Source organism: Trichosurus vulpecula, chromosome 2, assembly GCF_011100635.1.
Source record: "Trichosurus vulpecula isolate mTriVul1 chromosome 2, mTriVul1.pri, whole genome shotgun sequence".
Classification (NCBI taxonomy): Eukaryota; Metazoa; Chordata; class Mammalia; order Diprotodontia; family Phalangeridae; genus Trichosurus; species Trichosurus vulpecula.
This window is the reverse complement of record NC_050574.1, coordinates 149,058,547-149,080,157: the sequence shown is the minus strand read 5'-3', so window position 1 is coordinate 149,080,157 and position 21,611 is coordinate 149,058,547. Positions and strand designations below refer to the sequence as shown.

At 38.1% G+C, this 21,611-nt stretch overlaps 1 protein-coding gene across 1 annotated transcript in view; it reads left to right on the top strand.

Moving 5' to 3' along the window:
• Positions 1-21,611, top strand: part of CNTN5 (contactin 5) — a 578,245-nt gene that overhangs the window by 203,121 nt on the left and 353,513 nt on the right. The window contains exon 6 of the mRNA XM_036743961.1: positions 15,463-15,644. Coding sequence (XP_036599856.1) covers positions 15,463-15,644 — 182 coding nt within the window. The remainder of the gene's footprint in view (positions 1-15,462; positions 15,645-21,611) is intronic.

Here is a 21,611-nt window from a genome sequence, read left to right as displayed (position 1 = left end):
TAGGTCTGTACCCAAAGAGATCAAAGAAAAAGGAAAGGGACTGATATGTACAAAAATACTTATAGCAGCTCTTTTTTGGTGGCAAAGAATTGGAATTTGAGGGGATGCTCATCAGTTGGGGAATGGTACAAAGTAAAGTGAGAAAAACCAGCATAGGAACAGCAATGTGGTAACAATAATCAACTGTGAAAGACTTGACTACTCTGATTAATACAATAATCCAGTATGATCCCATAGTACTCATGGTGAAAAAATGCTATCCATCCGCAGAAAGAGAATTGATAAACTCCAAGTGCAAATTGAAGTATAATTTCCTCACTTTATTTTTTGGCAGCTTTGTTTTGTGATATGGCTAATGTGGAATTATGTTTTGCATGATTTCACATTTATAATTATATCATTCTGTTTGCTTTCTCTGTTGGTGAGAAAGGGTTTGCAGGGAGGGAGAGAATCTAGAACTCAAAATTTAAACAGGAATATTATAAATAATAAATTTTTAAAAACTAAAAAGTTCTCAACCTCACCTTAAAAACTCTGATCTAGACAATGTCTACTTCTCTTCTTCCTATTGTCTCATCTTCCACCCAGTATGTTGTGATGTCTTGGGTTTGCACCATTCTTTCAAAAACTTTTCCTGCTTCTGCCTAGGTCTTGGTCTTCTTTACCTTGAAACTCTGGTTTGGCTTGGCTTTGCAAGTTGGGGGCTCAGGGGAAAAAGGAGAAATGAACTTACTTGTGCCAACAAACAATTAACTGGGCCCAAAGGGAAGAATCCTTCCCCTGGGGAAAGTGGATATAGTCCAAGTTATAATTAGGGGAAATAAATAAAGAGAAAACAGGATGCCATACACTGCTGGTCAAGCCAGAATCCATGGGGTGAAAAAATCAACTAATGAATCAACAAATATTTATTAAGTGCATACTCCATTCTAGGTACTGTGAGAAGCACTAGAGACACAAAGAGTAAAAAACAACCCCTGCCCTCCAGAAATTAATGGAGGAGACATATCTATATTTATAGGTAGATATAAGATACATGCAATTAGATAGAAAGCAACCTAGAAGCTGGGGCCTTTGGAAGATGAAGGGGTACTCCTAAAGTGACATTTAAACTAAGACTGGCAATAAACCAGAGATCCTGAGGGAGGAGGCATGAAAGGTATTGTAGGAATGGTCCACAGCTGCAAATCAGTGACATCAGTAAGAACACTATGGAGAAGAATAGCAGGTATCAGAGATGACATTTGGATCCCATAACTTCTCCACCTGGCTGCATTCCTTTTCGGGTTGCTGTTATGACAATGCCTCCATCTCACTCAGCTGTTTTTATATTGCTGTATCCTTGAATAGTCAGTCAAAAAAAAAGCCCACCACATTCCTTCTAGCCAAACTTCTGTTGATGATTCCCTCACTGTCTCATAGATAGACTGGTCCTCTGACTGTGGTCATTACCTATTTCTCTAGGGCAGGCTTTCCAAGAGGGCAAGAGTTTTTCCTATGGCATAGCCCTTGATAATTTAGAGAAATCTCATAGCCACAAAGCATGGTCAAAGTTTCACTAACCTCTCAGCTGACCAGTTTTGCATCTCCAAATGCCTTTCAGGCATCTCAAATTGGATGTCCAGTCAAACAACGCATTGAAAACGAAAGTATCATTATCTTTTCCCCCAACTTTCTATCTCCCTCCTAACTTCCCCATTGCTGTCAATGACAATAATCATCCTCCCAATCCTTCAGGCTCACAACCAAGAAGTCATCCTGGACTTTTGACTAATCTCTCAGCACACATATCCAGTCTGTTGTCAAGGCCTGTCAATTTCATGTTTGCAATATCTCTTGATTAGAACCCCTTATCATCTCTGATACTGCCACCATCCTGGTGCAAGCCCCATCACCTCACACTTGAATTATTGTAATAGCCTGCTGGTGGGTCTGCCTACCTCAAGTCTTTCCCCATTCCAAGCCATCCTCCACTCAGCCACCAAAGTAATTTTCCTCAACTGCGACTCTGAACTTGCCACCCCCCTCCCCTTAATAAACTCCTGCGATTACCCATTGCCTCCAGGATCAAATACAAAATCCTCTCTTTGCTGTTGAAAGCCCTCAGTAATATACCTTCCCTTTCCAATCTGCTTATACCTCACTCCCTGCCCTATACTTTTCAATCCAGGGATACTGTCCTGATTGCTATTCCATGAACAAATTCCATCTCTTGGCATTCTCTGTCTGTCCCCCAAGCCCGGAATGTTCTCCCTCCTCATCTCTGTTTCCCTGGCCTTCTTTAAGTCCCAACTAAAATCCTATCTTTCACAGCAAGCCTTTCCTAACCTTTTTAAATTCTCTTGCCTTCCTTTTCTTAATCATGTCCTAATCAACCTGTATATAGCTTGTCTGTACATATGTGTTTGCTTGGTGTCCCCCCATTTCATCATAAGCCCTCTGATGGCAGGAACTATCTTTTACCCCTTTTTGTATCTCCTGCATTTAGCACAGTGCCTGGAAAATAGTAGGTGTTTAATAAATGTGTATTGACTGATATTGTTACATAGTGAAGTTTAAAATACTTCAAAATACTCAAATCGTTATACGTTTCCACTTTAATATTAAACAGCAAAACTCAAATCTAACTTCATTCAAAAAGAAAGACTGTCTTAGGAAATTTACACATATGTTTTTGATCAAAACATGAATCTTATTTATCTTAGGATGATAAAAGAAAACACAATTTTCTCTACACTTTAATATAATAGGAATACTCTTTGCCTTTTAATGCTTCAGTTCCATTTTTGTTAGTAAAACACAATTCCCAATACATTTTCTAACCCTTTCTTCTTCTAAAGTTTCCATTGTTGTACAGTCTCACTTTTGAACAAGGAACATACTTTAGATTAGTCTATGGGTGAGAAACAAACTCACCTGGATTGAATATTAAATGGGACCTCAGTAAATCAGTTAAAAGAGTAAGAGAGAAAAGAAGAATGCCAGCTTCTGTATTTTGTTCTCAGTGCTTTTCTCCATGTATCACATCCCATTCTGGATAAACTAAAATTCAATAATTCCACAGGATCAAGGTAATTTAGGGTAATTAATTGAAATAAGGCTTATAGTAAACCCAGATAAGTAGGCTTTGCAGTGTTTCAACCTGGAAGCTGCAAGCCTTATAGCAACATCTTATAACCTTTGAGATGAGAATAACCTATTGTTATTTGTTAGTGGAATTAATGATTTCTGGAACCAAAACCATTTGGAAACTCAGGAGCAACATTGGATTCAAGCATGAACTCTCAATTCTGAATGACTGACCCTATTTCCAATTTGCGAGCAGAGTCTGATTGAATGTGAGCTTTTATTTCCAGGGCCATTTGCACTTTTAACAACTTTACTATTGTTTTTTGACGAGTGATAACATTTTTTAAAGGGTAAATCACCTGATATCAGGAATTAAGTTTTTATTCCTCATTTTTCTACAGCAATTGTTTTCATTCCTATGTTTTGGGATTCATTTGTAGCTGTTGATAATGTGATCCCTCATTGTGGAGTTGAGGAAACTAAGGCAGACAGAAGGTAAATGACTTGCCTAGAGTCATACAGCTGGTAATTGTAGCTGTAGGTAAATCCAGATTTTAACCCAAGTTTTCCTAACTCCAGGCCCAGCCCTCTATCTACCATACCACCTAGGGAAAACCATATCTTTTTTTTTAAACTACCCTTTGGATTGGATCCTGGACATACCTAATGACTCCAAATCATCTGGAGTCTTTTAATAAGAAGAAAAAAAGCAGCTGCTCCTTAGCTGTTCATAATACAGTAAAAGCAGGGATGGTGATTGGGTAGATAGAAAACAATTACTTTGTGACTCAGTTTAGCATTTGTTCAGACACAAAGGAATTTGCATATTAAATCAGAGATCTTGGGAACTTCTAACCCTAAGAGAGATTATTGTATCTGATAAAGGACTGTGATTTAGCTGGAGACTCCCGTTCAAAGAAAGACTAAATCTTAGCCTGGGGACAAAGCCAACAGTCTTCTTATTTGGGAGGTTTAACTCATAGCCTCTGGCTGTGACTAAAAGCTGTCAGTACGCCCTTATTAGATATTGACACCACAGGAGACAGGAACTGAAAATACTAGCTGGTAGTCAGGAAGCCCAGAAGCACATACCCAATTACATTAAAAACTAAACTATACAGTCCGTGCCCAGCTAAGGGCAGGACCAGTGGGAACAGTACAGTAGAATCATCAGGAGATATTAGGTACTTTTCAGTGTTGATGGTGTAAATTATGCTCTGTATGTGTTTGCCATATGTGTGTCCCACCATAAGTGTTTCCTAGGTGTGGCCACTATTCATATGGATGGACTATCATCAGTTATAGTAACATATTTGTAAGAATATCTGCCCCAGCTTATACACACTCAAACATATATTCATATAAAAACAACCACATCTACACATGTAATTTTCATTTTGACTTATGTAATTTATATAGCATACATACTGAATGTAAATAATAAATATTTTAAGTAAGACTAATTTGTAAGTAAATAAGACTAAATTGTTTAGTACCCAGAGTACTTCAATTTCACATTTGGAGCCACCAAAAAGCTGTTGTAGGTTCAAGGTTGTATGATGATCTACATACCCTCTAAACCATGGCTGAAAGTCTCCAGGAAGGTATTCGTTTTTACTAGTTGGATAGAGGAGAGAATTAGTGTAAAGCAAAGACAATTAGTGGAACACCTAAATTAGAAAAGTAAAAATAGATACATACCTTCCCCTGTCCATCTTGTCCTATAAAACACACACCATTTGTACATTTTATTTATTTAAGATCATTGATCACCAGATTATAGATCAAGAGCTAGAAGGGACCACAGAGGCCATTTAGACTAATCCCAATATTTTAGAGTGAGGTTAGCACATATAGTAGGAGCTTAATAAATGTGTGTTGATAGATTGAATGTTTATTGATTGAGATGAGAAAACTGAGGCTCAAGGAAGGTCAGAATTTTCCAGCTAACACATTATTGTCCAAACTCCAGAATGTTGTGCCTTCCTCGAGGATGAGCTCATCACCTACAACCTCATTATGATTTGTTTTGTTTTTTAAGTGGTACTATGTATCTGGTAATTGTACTAAGCACTAGGGATACAAAAAGAGGCTTTTGCCATACTCTCAAGGAACTTATAATCTAATGGAGAAGACAACATTCAAACAAATATATACAAAACAAGGTATATACAGGATAAGTAGGAAATAATTTACAGAGGGGAAGGAACTAGAATTAAGAGAGGTTGCAGAAGGTTTCCTGTAGAAGGTGGAATTTTATTTGGGACTTAAAGAAGGTCAATAGTGCAGCAGAGAAAGTGGAGCATTTCAAGCATGGAGGACAGCCAGAGAGAGTACTGAGAGCCTAGAAGGGGTGTTTTGTATGTGAAATACCCAGGAGATCAGTATCATTGGATCAAAGAATATTTGCAGGGAAGTAAAGTATGAGAAGGCTGAAAAAGTAGGAGAGGGCTGGGTTACAAAGGGCTATGAATACAAAAAAAAAAAGATCACTTTGTACTTACTCTTAGAGGCAATAGGAAACCACTGGAGTTTATTGAATAGGGAGAGTGACGTGGGATTATTTGGGAAAATAACTTTAATGTCTGGAGGATGAACTGGAGTGGGGAGAGACTTGAGGCAGCCAGACTCACCAGCAGGCTATTACAATAGTCCAGGTGTGAAGTGATGAGGGCCTTCATGGTTGTTGTTGTTGTTGTGTTTGTCCTCTGTTCTTGAAGAGAACCATGACATCAGGGGAATGATGACATGACTTGCAGTTGATTTTGATTTGAGTGAAGGAGGGCTGTGCAAGGTCACCAGCCTTACCTTCTCCTCCAGAGCCATCTGGTTCCAGTGGCCCAATATTCACCAGGACTACCTTCATGGTGGTGCCAGTGTCAAAGGAGAGAAGGGGTCATATGGGAGAGATGCTACAAAGGTGAAATTGATGGGTCTTGGCAATAAGTTGAATATTAGACAGGGGTGGGGGTGGGGGGTGAAATATAGTAAGGAATCAAGGGTGATTCCTAGGTTGTAAGCCTTAGTGACTAGACAGTGTTGCCCTTTACCATAATAGGGAAGGTAGGAGGTGAAGAGGATTTAGGAAAAAAGATAATTAATTCTCTTTTGGATATATTGAGTTTAAGATGGCTACTGGACATCTAGTTTGAGATGTCTGAAAGGCAGTTGGAGATGCCAGATTGGAAGCCATTAGAGAGACTGGGGCAGGATAAGTAGATTTGGGAATCATCAGCATAGAGGTGGTAATTAAATTCATGGGAGTTTATGAGATCATCGAGTGAAGTAGAATAGAAGGAGAGGAGAAGAGTGCCCTGAACAGACCCCCGAGGGACACCTATGGTTACCGTGTGTCATCTAGAAGAGGATTAGGTGAAGGAGAGAGAGAATGAGCAGTCAGGAAAGGTTCTCCAGAACCAGGAGAGAGTGGTGTCCTGAAAACCCAGAGAGAAAAGAATATCAAGGAAGAGAGGGTGATGAACAATGTCAAAGGCTTCAGAGAGCTCAACGGAATTCGGCTTTGATACTCAGCACCTTTTCAGCCCTCTCAGCTGCTTCTCTCCTCTGATTGGAAGGATGGAGGGCAGAGCAATAAGTTCTCCCAAAGCTTCCCTTTGTAGAGGACTCAGTTCCTCAACTAAGTCTTTATGTCTCATCAGGTCCTGTGCTTTGGTTTCAACTTCCCTAGACACCCCCACCCTTCCTTGTGGGGTACACTCTGGCAGCCTCTTCCCCACTTTTCAGATTTTGTATAATGGTAAAGGGCAACACTGTCTAGTCACTAAAAGGCAGATTTGGAGGGTGCATTCCAAATGTGTGGGGTGGCAAGAGCACCCGAGTACCCCAATAATTCACAGAGGCTTCTCAGGTAGGGACAGGAAAGGAATTAATTTTATTTTACAAATCGTGCGAGATTTGGGTGTCACCTCCACTAGCACGGACTAGTGGAAGGAGGCGAATTAGGAAAGGCAAGAGACCAATTTATATCCTAACACAAAAAGATTCCCGCCTACCACTATCCCTCCTCTCCACTGGCTGAGAGGAGGGCTTACAATGTAGGCTCGAAAAGCTAGACAAAGAACCAGGAAATCAAGCACAGCCAATCTAAGGTAAAGGGGAGGAATGAGGGAGGAAAGTGGAGTCTTCCTGGATTTGGTAAGAACTCTGTGCTAGCATGGGGAAGGGGGAAGGCACTTATTGCCCCAGGCCCCAAATTCCTGAGAGTTAGGTAATCACATTCCTGCAAGGTTAAATCCCAAGGTCTATTCCATCCTCTCACTGCCCCTGTTTATTCCAAAATAATTCTTATATTTTCTCTCTCTGTGAAGTCATCACAAGAATTATCTCCCACTCACAAATATTGAGGGCTACCTGTGAAAAAGTACAGACTTAAGGAATGGAATGTCTCATTACAAGGGAAAAATGAATAGGCCGGTTTTACTGGAATAGAGAATAGGTGAGAGAGTAGTATGAAATGCAACTGGAAAGGTAAGTGCAGGCCAGATTGTAGAGCAAGTAGGTGGGTTGTAAAATCCTTGCCAGTTTTAAATCCAAAATCCTACGGTAATGACTTGCAAATTAGGATTATCCTGTGGCTTCCTCTATGAACAGTCTATGCAGGTTGATAGCTATCAGAGTACTTCAGTGAATAGAAGGGTACTTTCTAACTGCTCTCAAATGAGTATCCACTTCTGACTGAAAACTCCTATTCCAGCCCATTGATTTCAAGGTCAGATTTTTTGTGATATTGTATGTAAATTGAAATGTAACATGGTAACAATATATGTTAGATTTTATTTTCAATTTTAATATGGAAAACTTTTTGCTTCCAAAAATGCTGCATATTAAGTAGACAGTTATTATCACCCACGTTAGCAGTTAAGTTTTGTTCTCTCTCTCTTTTTTTTTTTGAAGTACTGGCATATAAAAGACAAAAAAAAAAGCTATTTCAATAGCTCTTTTTATGATGGCTTTTTATGTGCTTTCTTAGTGAAAAGTTATAAAACTTGGTTCTTTGAGTTCCTTTCATAGATATACAATATTTCCTTCTTTTTTTTTTAACCCAAGTCACAAAGGAGCAATATCCATATACATTTTCACGTCAGAGGTAAAATTCATCTCTCACTTGTGACTTATGCAAGGAAAATAGGAAGCTCCATTAGACAGACCTACAATTTGTCTGTGAATAGTGATTTGCAATTGGGGAGTGCTTTCCTTTGAAATCATTAAATCTTTACAGCTAAGTATTCTTTCTGCCTTGACAGGTTCTACAAGTTGCCTCATCATAGATATAAAAATGATCTTTAAGAAATATGCTTAATGACTTCAACAATGGCCAAAAGTTCATCCTATGCTTTTCTTACTTTTTAGAATTTGGCATGGCAGCACTCTTCATGCTTTTACTTCAACAGCACATGACAAAAAAGGCTCGTGGCAGAATTTCAGTGTTGTTTTACATCGTTTTCTGCTCTTATTAGCTGAGAAATTTTTGAAGCTAATGAGCAGTGCCAAGTTCAGTATTAATATTAGCTAGCAAAATGTCAGTTTTTCTCTATTCATCTGTATTCCTTTTTGCAAATGATAAGTCAAAGTGTATTTCACAAATATAACTTCAACATTAACTAGGATAGGGCAACACGAAGCCACAATATGTTGTCCTGTTGAAACTTAGCACTGGCATTTGAAGGTTTCCATGGTTCAGACTGAACTTAGTCCATATATATAGTGTTCCACACCATAGTTCCCCCACCACTGCAAAGAAGGGTCAAATACATCCCTTTTATATACACTTTGTAAGAAATAATTTCCCTTATAAGACATGTTCAAGTCAATTTTGTTATTTTCATAACTTCATCTAATGTATTATTATAATTGACATCCTGTCAGATTCATGCATTTTTATTAGTTCAGAATTGGTTTCTTTAGATATGCATTAGCCCTTCATTCAATGACCATGGCAATGTATATAAAGTGAACATTTAGAGGCAACAAAACTTGGGTCAAACAAGGTGGTCAGTATTGGCACCACAATAACCTTCATTCTCTTTTCTCTGTTAATCAATAAACTACAAAAGTAGAAAATAGTATGTATTATCCGTTGTAATCACAATATTGATCATGTTGCTTAACTTAAAGAATGTATTTTGTAAGGAGTTTACTTGGATTTACTTTGGAAACCTCTGTTGCAATCAAACAAAAAAATCATTAAATTACCTTTTTAAATAAAAAAGGAAAAAGAGATGAAATAACCCCTTCAGTGGACCTACATGATGTCTGTGACTTTGAAAGAGTTAATATATACCTGAATATCCAACCCAGGTTGTACGTAGTATCTTTTTTTTTTCTTCCCAACAATGGCTTCTAAAACTGACTAGAAGTAGCATGATTAGTTGAAGGAGCACTGGATTTAGAATTGAGAAAACCTGGATTTCAATCCTATGTCAAACACTTAGTACTTGCATTCTCCTAGATGAGACATTTAACTTCTCCGAGTCTGTTTCCTTCTGTGCAAAATAGGTATAATAATTGCACTTTGCTCACAGGGAGGTTATGAGGATCAAATGAAATAAGGTATACAAAGCACTTTGCCAGTTTTAAATTGACTACACGAAAACCAGCTGTCATCATCATCATCATCATCATCATCATCATCATCATTCTGGAACAGGTGCACATTGGTCCCAAGTGCAGGGTCAGGATTGCTGAGATTGAGTCAGTCAAGCAGAATGCAAAAGCAAAAATTCTTTTGCTGGATAACTACAGAATTGAAACATGCAGACATTTAACAAGTATATATAATGTGTTGCTGAGCAGCACTCTCTAGGTCCACTTGCTCCCCATGGGGACATGCCAAGGTTGGTAGCAACAGCAGGCTACGCAGGATTGAGGAGTCCATCAAGTCTAGACAGCTATACCCTGTCTTGGAGCAGACTTATGTGGGGTTCATCACATCACAAAAAGTAGGTTTTAACACATTAGACAATCTATGAAGCAGGAATGATTCCATCAACTAATTTAGAACCTGAGTGGACTACATGTACCTAAAGAACAATATAGTATTATGGTTCTCTCTATGTATTCCTTTCATATGTCTATTATATTAACCAAACGAGGGATATACAAACACCTTGAACTTCTAACTTCATCAAGTAGCCTAATCAGCCCCTTAAAGACCATTACATTCCTTTGGTTTTGGTCCTGGTCCTGGTGTGGCCCCACCCAGGCTGAATTATATTTTATGCCTATTTGTAAATGACCCAGACTTGGGTTCCTGGAGCTAATAGGTGAGATACCCAGTAAGAGCAGAATACAAGTAGCACTCTTGGCAAAGCTAATACAAGGAAAAATGAAAACAATTATAAGCCAAACTACAACCATCCCCTAAAGTAAAAAAAAAAAATGTGATGCCACCCAGCTGGTCAGAAATAATTGAGAGGTCACCATGGATGAAGGAGTCAATAAAAATTGTTAGCATGAAGACAGAGGCTAGGAACAAAAGTTAGACCAATACAACCAGAAAGCCTTGAGGAGTATCTCTGCTCTGAAACATCTGTAGATTATTTGGAAACAGGAAGTAAGGATATAGAATCTCCTTGTTTGTAATTTGTTCCTTGACCTGAGGTGAGGAGGCCTTTCCTTTCATTTTGCTACCAATTCCATTTTTCTCACTCACTGGACTACCACCTCTCTTCAACCATACACTCACCTTTACTTCTGGGTGGTTTGGTAAAATGGTCTCCCTGAAAGTCAAATAGGAATTGTCAGTAGAGGGAGAGAGGGTAGCTTCTGACCATGTGGAAGAAGAATAAGTGACCTCTATATGAGGCCTCTGTGAGGGAGAAGTTAACTGAACACAGTACTGCCCAACTGATTCTTCTGCTTCGCCTGTGGGTAAAAAGATTGGCGTTGAGATTCCTGAAGGAAGTCAGGGACCATCACCATCCAAGCCAGAAACTGTGGTTCTACTCACTTATGTAGGGGTAGATGAGCCCATGAATGAGAGGTGGTGGCCCAGCTAGTGGGAAAAAATGGAATGAGAGGCAGAATGAAAGGAGAGGACTCATCACCTCAGGTCCATATGTACCAGTCTAGATACCTAGAGGTAATATGTATGGTCAGGGTACATGCGTGGGTGAGGAGAGAGAGAAGCAATGCATGTCTTCAACACAGCAGGACTACTGACATAATCCAGTGATCTCCTTATGTACATCAGACCATGCTCCTAATAGGTTTCACATGGCACGTCATCTCTGTCATGCTTATAGTCTCAAGCATTTGAGCATAAAGTAGTCTCCCAGAGTAGTTGTTTCTTTCCATTCTCATGGGGTCATTGCATAAAGGCATCCCTCTGGTCCTCTGATCACTGCTGGTTTCTGCAAGGTGTAGTTCCACTGGGCATGATGTTGTAGAGCTCTCCCTACTTCCAGTGACTGCTTTCAGGCAAAATCATTCCTCATAAGTGGAAGAAGTTTGTGCCTTCTTTATTCTAGCTTAAAGCCCAATGGTATAAGCTACAGCTCTTTTAGAAAGGCAAGACCCTTATAACCTAGGCCTCAAACAAAAGACCATAATGCCTATGCCACACAGTGAATAGAATACAGGACCTGAGGTTAGGAAGACCTGAATTCAAATCCAGCCTCAGATACTTACTAGCTATGTGAGACTGGGCAAATCACTTGACATCTGAGCATCACTTTCCTTGCTATAAAGGGAATGATAAAATAAGATGATACTCATACAGCACTTTGCAAACTTTAAAACACTATATTAATGCTAGTTTATTGTTGTTATTATTGTTATGATCAACATCATTATTATCATTTTCTCCCCCATAATCTTTCAGTCTTTAGAGCATTGACTGTGATGAGTTTTCTCTCTCTAAAAGAAGAATCCTCAACCCCAAAGAACATGTTCTTAGAACACAGAACAGTCCATCACCAAGAATTATTCTGATGCTTTAGGCCTATTTTTTAAAAATTAACTTCCTGCATATCAAAGGGCAGCATGTCCATGCTATGTAGAGCCCTTATGATTTAGGATTAGAAAATTCTTGTATCTCCTTGATCAGTATCCAATTGGCATACTCCATCCATTCAGCAGAGGCTGGCTTCCCATAAACTACAGAATGCCATCAAGGATTGCCATCTCCTCTTCTGTCCTTTTCTCAAACTCCAATATTCTTTTGCAGGCCCATGAAACTGAATGGGTGGGAGAAAGTCAAAAGCACAAAAATCTAAGTAGAGCTATTTGGAGGCATGCCCCTTCCCTTCTATTTGTAATTTAAAATTTCTGCCTTTATTATGTATATGTAACCAGTCTAAACTTTTCCTGCTTTGGGCAACACTATACATCTTTATCTCTATCTTTTTGTTTTGTTTTGTTTTGTTTTTTCTTCTGGGTAATTGAATGAGAGACTAAGAAGAAAGGGAAAGAAGTAATTATACTAATCCTAAACAGATTCACTTATTAGGGATTGAATTTATTTTTCTTTTCACCTAGAAGTTGGAGCCTTGTGAATTAAGGTACTAGGACATGTTCAACCACCTGGCCTGACTTAGGCCACCCTTTGCCTGCCTCAGTATATTCTCCAAAGTGGTAGTAGTAAATTATTTAATATTAACAATCCAATTCCATAGTCTTCAAATAAAAAAAATGGAGCATAGATGGCTTAAAAAGTAAAGTTCAATGAAAATAAAAGACAATCTCAGTTTTGGTATTTCATTTTGTTTCTTAATATGCTTGGGTGTCATTTAGGTTTAGAAATTGAATATAAAAAATCTATACAAAAACATATTATTGCAATTTTTAAAATGACTATAAAAAGAGTTACCCAAAGATTGCTTTAAATAGGGTATATTTAATATGTATTGTGTTGTGTTATATATTATAATTATATATGGATACTATATATGTATACTATATACTATATTATATATGTACTATGTATGTATATACTATAGATATGTATACTATAAGTATTTAAGTAAGATTCATAGAATGTCAGAGCTAGTATAGACCTTGAAAGTCATCTAGTTCAGGCCCTTCATTTTGTAGATAATGACACAGGCTCAAATTTGATAACTGAACCAAGGTATTGACTCCTTAGTTCTATGATCTTTCCCCTCGACCAAATTATAGGGCAAAGGAACATGCATCTGAAGTGTTCAAAAGGACCTCCAGTAGACATTGACAAAAAAATTTAGGTCAAGTGAAAATAACACTCAGTACATGCACATATTCATAGGAACATATCTGTTATGTAAAAGTGAAGTAAGTCTGTACCTCCATATATTATGAAGGTAACAAAAAAAAACTTTAAATGAATTGGAAACAGATTTAAGACTTAAAAGTGAAATTTAATAGTTTGCTAAAAATCATCTTTGGAACAAATTGGAAATTAGTTACCAGTGAAAAAATCTGAATAAATACAAGAAGCTTTTCCTGATCCCCCAAGCTGGGTAGTGCCCTCACAAACTTTCTTGTATTTAACTACTTTACTTGCCTCTCCTTCTCAGGTCCAATCTATCTTTGGCTCCCATTGCCAACACTTCCCCAGTTGCTGTTGTTCCAGAGACACTACTATTATGACAATGAAAAAGTCCATATCCCTCAAGAAAAAGTCTCAAACCCTCTCTTAAGTTCACAAAGTTCCTCCTCTTGCCAAGGGGAGCAAATGATGAGGTGCTTCCACCCCTCACCCCAACCAATTTCTTTTCAAATTGCTTGGCTGAAGATTTCTAATATTAAGCTTCTAAAGCACTCCAACCCTTAGGATTTGAATTAGTCTGCTCTTTATAGAAGATCCACAAAGCATGACCAAGCCCCTCAATCTGAATAGAATTCCTAGAATACCTATTAGAAATGCCTTTAGATTGATTAATTGAATGATTTCCAAGGCCTTATTCATACCTCTAGCTGATTCAGTGAGCTATGTTCTCACCTGATAAAGTATCTGGACTAACTAGGGTTGGTTGACTGTGATTCCAGCCCTTATACTATGAAATAAAAATAAAGATATCAACAACATGGGGATCAGTAGTTGCTACATCAGTGTCTTGGGTCACAGTGTGTCTATTTTCTAACCTGTAGAGCTTCAAACAGACTGAGAGTTGGCCTCCAGCCGTTGGGGTTCCTATGTCAATAGGATCAATTGGAACTACTTTGCCTCCACACATACACCTCAATCCTGTTTTTAAGAGAAGGCAGTGAGCATTTATTAAGCATTTACTATATGCTAGGCACTTTGCTAAACTCTGGGAATACAAATATAAGCAAAAAGAAAGGCAGTTCCTATCATCAAGAAGCTCAAATTCTAATATGGAAAGAAAATACATAAAAAGAAACTCAAAAGTAGAGAAAGAGGAGAAGATGAAGATATCTAGCACAGGGCATAGTAGAGAAAGTCCAATGAGTCAGGAGTATAGGACGGAGAGAAATGAAGACAAGGTTAGCCGGAGCATTGTCCTTCTTAAAATGGAAGTCCTAGGGTCCTAAGAAGAACCAGTCAATCAAAAGGAGAGGCCACAGGGCTAGGGGATACTTTCAGTGTTAGAAGTCTAGGGGTGCAGTGAAACTTCCGGGTGAAGAGGTTTCTAGGACAGGGAAGAGATAGTTTGAACATATTTCTTTGTCTTTTCTCCTCTAACACTGGATAGTTTTTTGAACTCCAATTCTTCCTTCTCTAAAATGAAGGGATTGGCCTAGATCAGGGCTAGGGAACCTGCAGTCTCAAGGCCATATTTTGTCCTCTAGGTCCTCAAGTGCAGCCTTTTGACTGAATCCAAACTTCACAGAACAAATCCCCTTAATAAAAGGATTTGTTCCATAAAACTTGGACTCAGTCAAAAGGCCACACCCGAGGACCTAGAAGGCCACATGTGGCCTTGAGGCTGCAGGTTCCCCACCTCTGGCTTAAATGATTTCTAAAGTCCCTTCTAGCCCTTGCATTCTATGGAAGATGTCCAAATAGATGGAGGGTTACTTTAGATGTTTAATTCATCATAAAGATGTGAAAGGGAAAATTCTTCTGCTGTTTCTCAAAAGTAGGAAAGATTATCAAGAATATATGACAATATTCAGATGGTGCCATTCAAGTTATCCTGAAGAGTGTGTGTGTGTGTGTGTGTGTGTGTGTGTGTGTGTGTGTGTGTGTGAGTGTGTGATAAATGAAGTCTTTCCCAGAACTGTGAAGCAAAAAGAGAATCTTCCCTTACACTATCACCCTGTACTAGATGTTCCAAATGGAAAGGGAAGTATATCAACCAGCACATGGACCTTAATTGTGATTATATTTTATTACTACTTAGCCTATTAAGTGCTTAAATTACCAGATAAGAGAATCTATGTTTCTAATAGTGGAAAGTGTGTTAACAGTATTCTCACTAACTGTTTCAGCCCTGTTCCAACAATCTCGTGGATGAAGGTTAATGGCTATATTCCAAGCAAAGCACGTCTACGGAAATCTCAAGGAGTGCTGGAAATACCAAATGTGCAACTGGACGATGCAGGGATATATGAATGTAGAGCTGAAAATTCACGTGGAAGAAATTCTTTCCGTGGACAGTTACAAGTCTATAGTAAGTATGGTCTGCAATGATGCAGAGGCACTCCTCCCCCTCAACATATACACACCTTTTTATATCTCAGTTTAAATGCTATATGTTCCTTGAGGACAGGGTCTGTCTTTTGCTTTTTTTATTTTTCATTTTTTTTTGGTATCCTTAGTGCTTAACACAGTGCCTGAAACATAGTAGGTACTTAATAAGTGTTTATTAATTGCTTTAGAAAATTCATAGTTACTTGGTGCCAAGGTCATAGTTTGCCTTATATTGATTTTCATTCTAAGGTACTCCATAAGTTAACTTTACACAGAATATTGCTCTAAAATTAAAACAAATGTAAGAGTCTTTATAAATCATAGCATTTTTCCTTAAGATAAAGGGAGATTTTTTTTTTAGGGCCCTGAACCATTTCCTCTATTTTGGCTGCATTTATTAACTCTTTTAGGCTACTAGGTTAATGGGCTAAGTGATTATCTAGTAGCCTGAAAAAGCTAAAATAGTTCCTAAAGGTATCAAATTTAAAATCCACCCTTGGAATATCTGGCTTAAGAGGGAAGACAACAAGCATTTCTATAGTGCTTACTATGTGTCAGGCACTATACTAAGAGCTTTACACATATTATCTCACTCAATCTTCATAACAGCGCTTTAAACCCCATTTTATAGTTGCGAAAACTGAGATAAAGAAAGGTTAAGTGACTTGCCCAGGGTCACAGAGCTAATAAGTGTCTGAGGCTGGATTTGAACTCAGATCTTCCTGACTCCATGCCCAGCACTGTACTATACTATTGTTTCTAAAGGGAAAATATTTTCTTTTTCTATTTTCGATCTAGCCTATTATTTCTTCAGTGTGGGAAACTCCTACTATAGAAACATTCCCCCAGCAATTGTCTATAACTTATAGTCTTAAGAGAGTTGTCTGGAGCAATAAAAGATTAAATAATTTATTCATGGTCATGTAGCTAATTGTCAGAGATAGGCCTTGAACCCAGGCCTTCCTAAATCAAGGGCAGACCCTCTATCTACTACATTAAGCTGTATCCTGTAACACCACAAACCATAGCACTGAAAACCAAAATTCTGAGTGAACTATAGTAGAGACGGAGGTATCCCTGAAGGTAGGAAGACGTGGGTTCAAGTCCTGCCTCTAATACATGCTAGCTGTGTGATCTTGGGCAAATCACTTAACTTTTCAGTGTTCTATGCAACTCTCTAAGACTATAATTTGCAGAGAAAGTGCTAGATTCCTAACCTGAGAGTTCGCTATACCAATAAAGTTATAGGTCTATACCTACAAATCATTTTATTCCAGTTGTCACATTGTTTTTTTGCAATGTTTTTTACTCATTGGGGATGGGGAGTGGAGGTAGGAACAGGTCCAGAATAGCCGCTCCAATGCCTACTACCCAGGTGACTTAGTCTCTGCAGTCTTCAGTTTCCAATCCAATAAACATGTATTAAGTGCCTGCTACATGACAGGCACTGTGCTACGCTCTGGAGATATAGTTAATAAAAAAGAAAGACAGTCCCTGCCCTCAAAGAGCTCACAATCTAATGTAGGGAGACAATGTAGAAAAGGAGGCAGAAAGGGTTTGGGGATACCAGGGGTTCTTGGCATGGGAACATCTTGTTCTGTGGAACTGAAACCAGGCACAGCAGCAGATGCAGAGTGGAGTGAGCCAAGAATTCCAGTTTCTGCCTTCTATAAAGGAAGGCATTGGGAGGGGTTGGGGGGAAGGAGGCTGAGGGAGGTGGTTTAGGTCAAAACTTGAGTTAGTATCATGGTGATTAAATTAGTGGTAATGAGCTAAAGTGGGGATGATAAATGCTTATGTTATATACTTCACATAATTAGAAGGCTTTTAGAAGTCTTGGTGTGCTTAGTAACTTTGAGTTGTTATTAGCAGAACTCAAAAAATCTGAAGGGTGACTAAAAGATCATCCAGTCAAGACAATGAACATTTATTAAGTGCCTACTTGGTGCCAGTCATGGTGCTGAGTTGGGGGTAGGGGAGATACAAACAAAGGCAACCAACAGTATCAGCTCTGAAGGAGCTCACAGTCTCACAGTCTGATTGGGAGACAGCATGCAAACAATTATGTACAAACAAAATACATACAGAATAAATAGAGAAAATCAGAACAAAGGCATTGACGTTAAAAGGGATCAGGAAAGGCTTCTTATAGGACAATGGTGGCAAACCCAAATAGAAATGGGAGCAATTAATCTGTACATAAGGATCCCTGTAGGCCATATAGTAACTTAGTTATTGAATGCGATGGAGGGGATGATGTGATCACACCTGTCCTTAGAAATATAAGTGTGACAGCTGATTGGAGGATAGAATGCAGAGGGGGAAAACTGCGCCAGAGTGGTGGCAGTATCAAAGGAGATAAGGAGTATATTTAGAGAGATTACAAGGGTAAAATCAACAGTACTTCACAACAGGTTGGACATGATTGGAGAGGAGACAGTGAGGAGTCATGGTTATCAGCCTAGGTGGTTTGGAGGATAGTTATACCCTTAACAATAGTAGAAAAGTTAGAAAGGGAGAGGGTTCGGGAAAAAACAATTATGAGTTCAGTTTTTGACATGATGAGTTTAAGATATCTATGAGACATCAGTTTTGAGATATCCAAAAGGCTGTTGGAACTATGTCTGGAGGTCAGGAGACAGGATATGTAGATCTAAGAATTATTGCCATGGAGATGATAGTCGAATAAATTGGTTATAGGATCTGATGAGATAGCCAAGTGAAATAGTGTAGAAGGGAAAGAGAAGAGGTATCAAGACAGTACCTTGAGAGATAGTGGGATTGACGTAGATGTTAAGTCCAGCAAAGGAGACTCAGTTCAGTTGTTTAATCATTTTTCAGTCTTGTCTGACTCAGCGATCCCACTTGGGGTTTTCTTGGCAAAGGTGGTTTTCCCTTATATGAGGTGGTTTTCCCTTTCCTTCTCCAGCTCATTTTACAGATGAGAAAACTAGGGCAAAGAGGGGGTGACTTGCCCAGGGTCACACAGCTAGTAAGTGTACAAGGGCCGATTTGACTCATAAAGAGGACTCTTCTTGACTCCAGGCTCTGCATTCTCTCCACTGTGCCACCTAGCTGCCCAGCAAAGGAGACTGGGTGTTGAGAAATGAGTAAATCAAGGAACTAGGAGGTTAACATGTTTGAGGGAATGTTAACATGTGTGTTAATTCATCTAGCATAAAGGCAAGATTTTGGGGGGGTGAAAAAAAGTGGGAACTAAGCACTGAGTTGGTTGAGGAAAGAAGGAAAATGTCCTGGAGGTCTGTAAATAACAACTACCAGCATCCTGATTTTTCCAATCCATTCATCCTACAGATCAGGAAACAAAAGTCCGTAGAAGTCGAGACTTGTGCAAAGTCATACAAGTAGTAAGTAGTAGGACCAGGAGTCAAACCTAAGTCTTCTGACTCCAAATCCATCACTCTTTCCACTGTCATCAAAGACCTTTTTTTCTCTAAGGTTTATATTCTGTCAATGTTGCCATTGGAAAATAATGTCCACTTCTCATTTACCTCATAATAAGCATTCTTAAAATTTAGATATACTTTCTTCAAGTAATCTCATATTTAATATATGGCTTCTACTTGTCTCTCCAATCTTATTTCTCACAGCTCAATATTCCCCAAAAGAATATTCTATTCAAGCTAACTTGCTCTACTTATCGCGTATTAAATTTGCTGAGCATATATTTGCTCCCAGTCTTTGCTTATGTCACTTATTTTATCTGGAGTTCCTATCAGTTACTTCAGTTCTCTCCATTTATTTTCCTTTTATCTTTCATTCAGTAATTAATTTAGCATATTTGTATATGTATGCACATATGTATATATGTTTGTATGTGTGTATATATATATGTATGTGCATGTATGTATACATACACATGTGTGTGTGTTTCATCTATATGTGCAAAGCATAGTCCCTTCCCTTAAAGGAGTTTATAATTTTTTCCTTAGATAAAATATTTAAGACCCTCCTCCTCCAAAATTACCTGCCTGAACTATGAAAGCCCTTTTTGCCTAATTTCCTCATCTGTAAAATGAGCTGAAGTAGGAAATGGCAAACTTCTCTAGGACCTTTACCAAGGCGAAAAATCATTTCCTCTGAACCTTCTGAATATTGGCCTATGCCAGAGATCATGCCCTTTCCTCATAAGTTTATTATCTCTTGATTCAGATGACTCTATAATCAAATCATTCAATATTTATGTGTAGGAGGGGGAACAACAATTTAGATAGAAGTTTTACAAAAAGATTAGTGATAGAAACAGAATAAATATGCTTGCATATTTGCTTGAATAACTAACACCAGTTGATAACTGTTTGAATGTCTAATTTCATATATAGTATGTAATCTTTAAAAATTTATTTGTACTATCTATCCACTAGAATATAAGCCCTTTGAGGGGGGATACATGGTATATATATATATATATATGTGTGTATATATATGTATATAATATAAATATATATGTGTATAAATATACATATGTATATTTGTATCCCTAAAATCTAGCATGATGCTGTGTACATAGCAGGCGCTCACTAAATATGTGCCCATTCAGATGATTATAATGATGATGATTGTTATGGTCATGAACCAGAGTAATTGTTGACAATATGAAAGAATTTTTACCCTTAAAAGTGGTCCTTTGGGTGGTATACTCATAAGGACATTTAAAATGTATATCCAAATGGGCATACGGTAATATTTCTGAATTTTCAATATTGATAGAAAATAGATTTTGAGCTGGATACGAAATTTAGACGTTATCTAGTCTAACATCATCATTTTAGAGAGCTAAATAACTAGTTAAAAGTTTTACAAGTGATAAAGCTAGGATTTGAGTCCAGGTCCCCTGATACTAAAGTTTAAGGACAAATAATGGAAATAAGCATTGAAAAGCTGACCCCTTAATTACAAGAATGCATTAAAATTTCCCAAGACTTGTCCTTAGGACTGTAATGATAGATTATTTTGAACATATTAAGTGTGTTTGTATTTCCTCTTTGTTCTGGCAGTTATCCTCAAAGAGATGTCCCATGAAGAAAGTGATCCCAATCCATATTTTCTTAAAAAAGAAACTGACAAAATCACCAATCTCAAAAAATTATCCAGACAATTTATGCATACTAATAAAGTATGATGTGTAGCTTTCAAATCTATACAAGAAAGTCTGATTATTTAAAATACTTAATTTTAAAATTGTTATACCTCAGTCCAAAGACCCTTTTAGACATTTAGGTGGTACAGTGGATAGTGCTGGACTTGGGACAGGAAGACCTGTGTTCAGATTCTTATTAGCTGTGTGATCCTGGGCAAGTCACTTAATCTCCCCCAGCCTCACTTTCCCCATCTATAAAATGGGGATGAGAATAGCACCTATCCAATGGAGTTATTTTGAGGATCAAATGAGATAACATATGCACAGCACTTTGCCAACTTTAAAACTAAGTGCTAGATATTATTAATGGTTTAGTGAAATAGAGAATCATCATTTTTTTATTAACCATGGAGGAGGACTTTCTGAACATGACTGGACTTTCAATTGAACTGACAAAAAAGGCTTGGATATTTTTCAGATTATGTAAAGTGAACATTGTTCAGAATGTAGAAGGACTTCATTTGTTGGTAGTGCAAAGAAAGAACTTTCATGATTTCACTTCTTGGCTCTTTCTCAGTTCAGGCCCAAGACCACACAGTCCAAAGTCAGATAGGGAAGGAGACAAACTACAGTGAGTCAGCATAGAGGTGTTCCTGCAATATGCCATACAAAACACAAGCAATAGTAAACTGCTCTTCTCTCTCTCTCTCTCTCTCTCTCTCTCTCTCTCTCTCTCTCTCTCTCTCTCTCTCTCTTTCCCTCTCTCTCTCTTTCCCTCTCCCCCCACCACTTCCCTCCCTTCACCAAAATATAAATCAATCCATTGAAGTTCCATATGCACCTGGA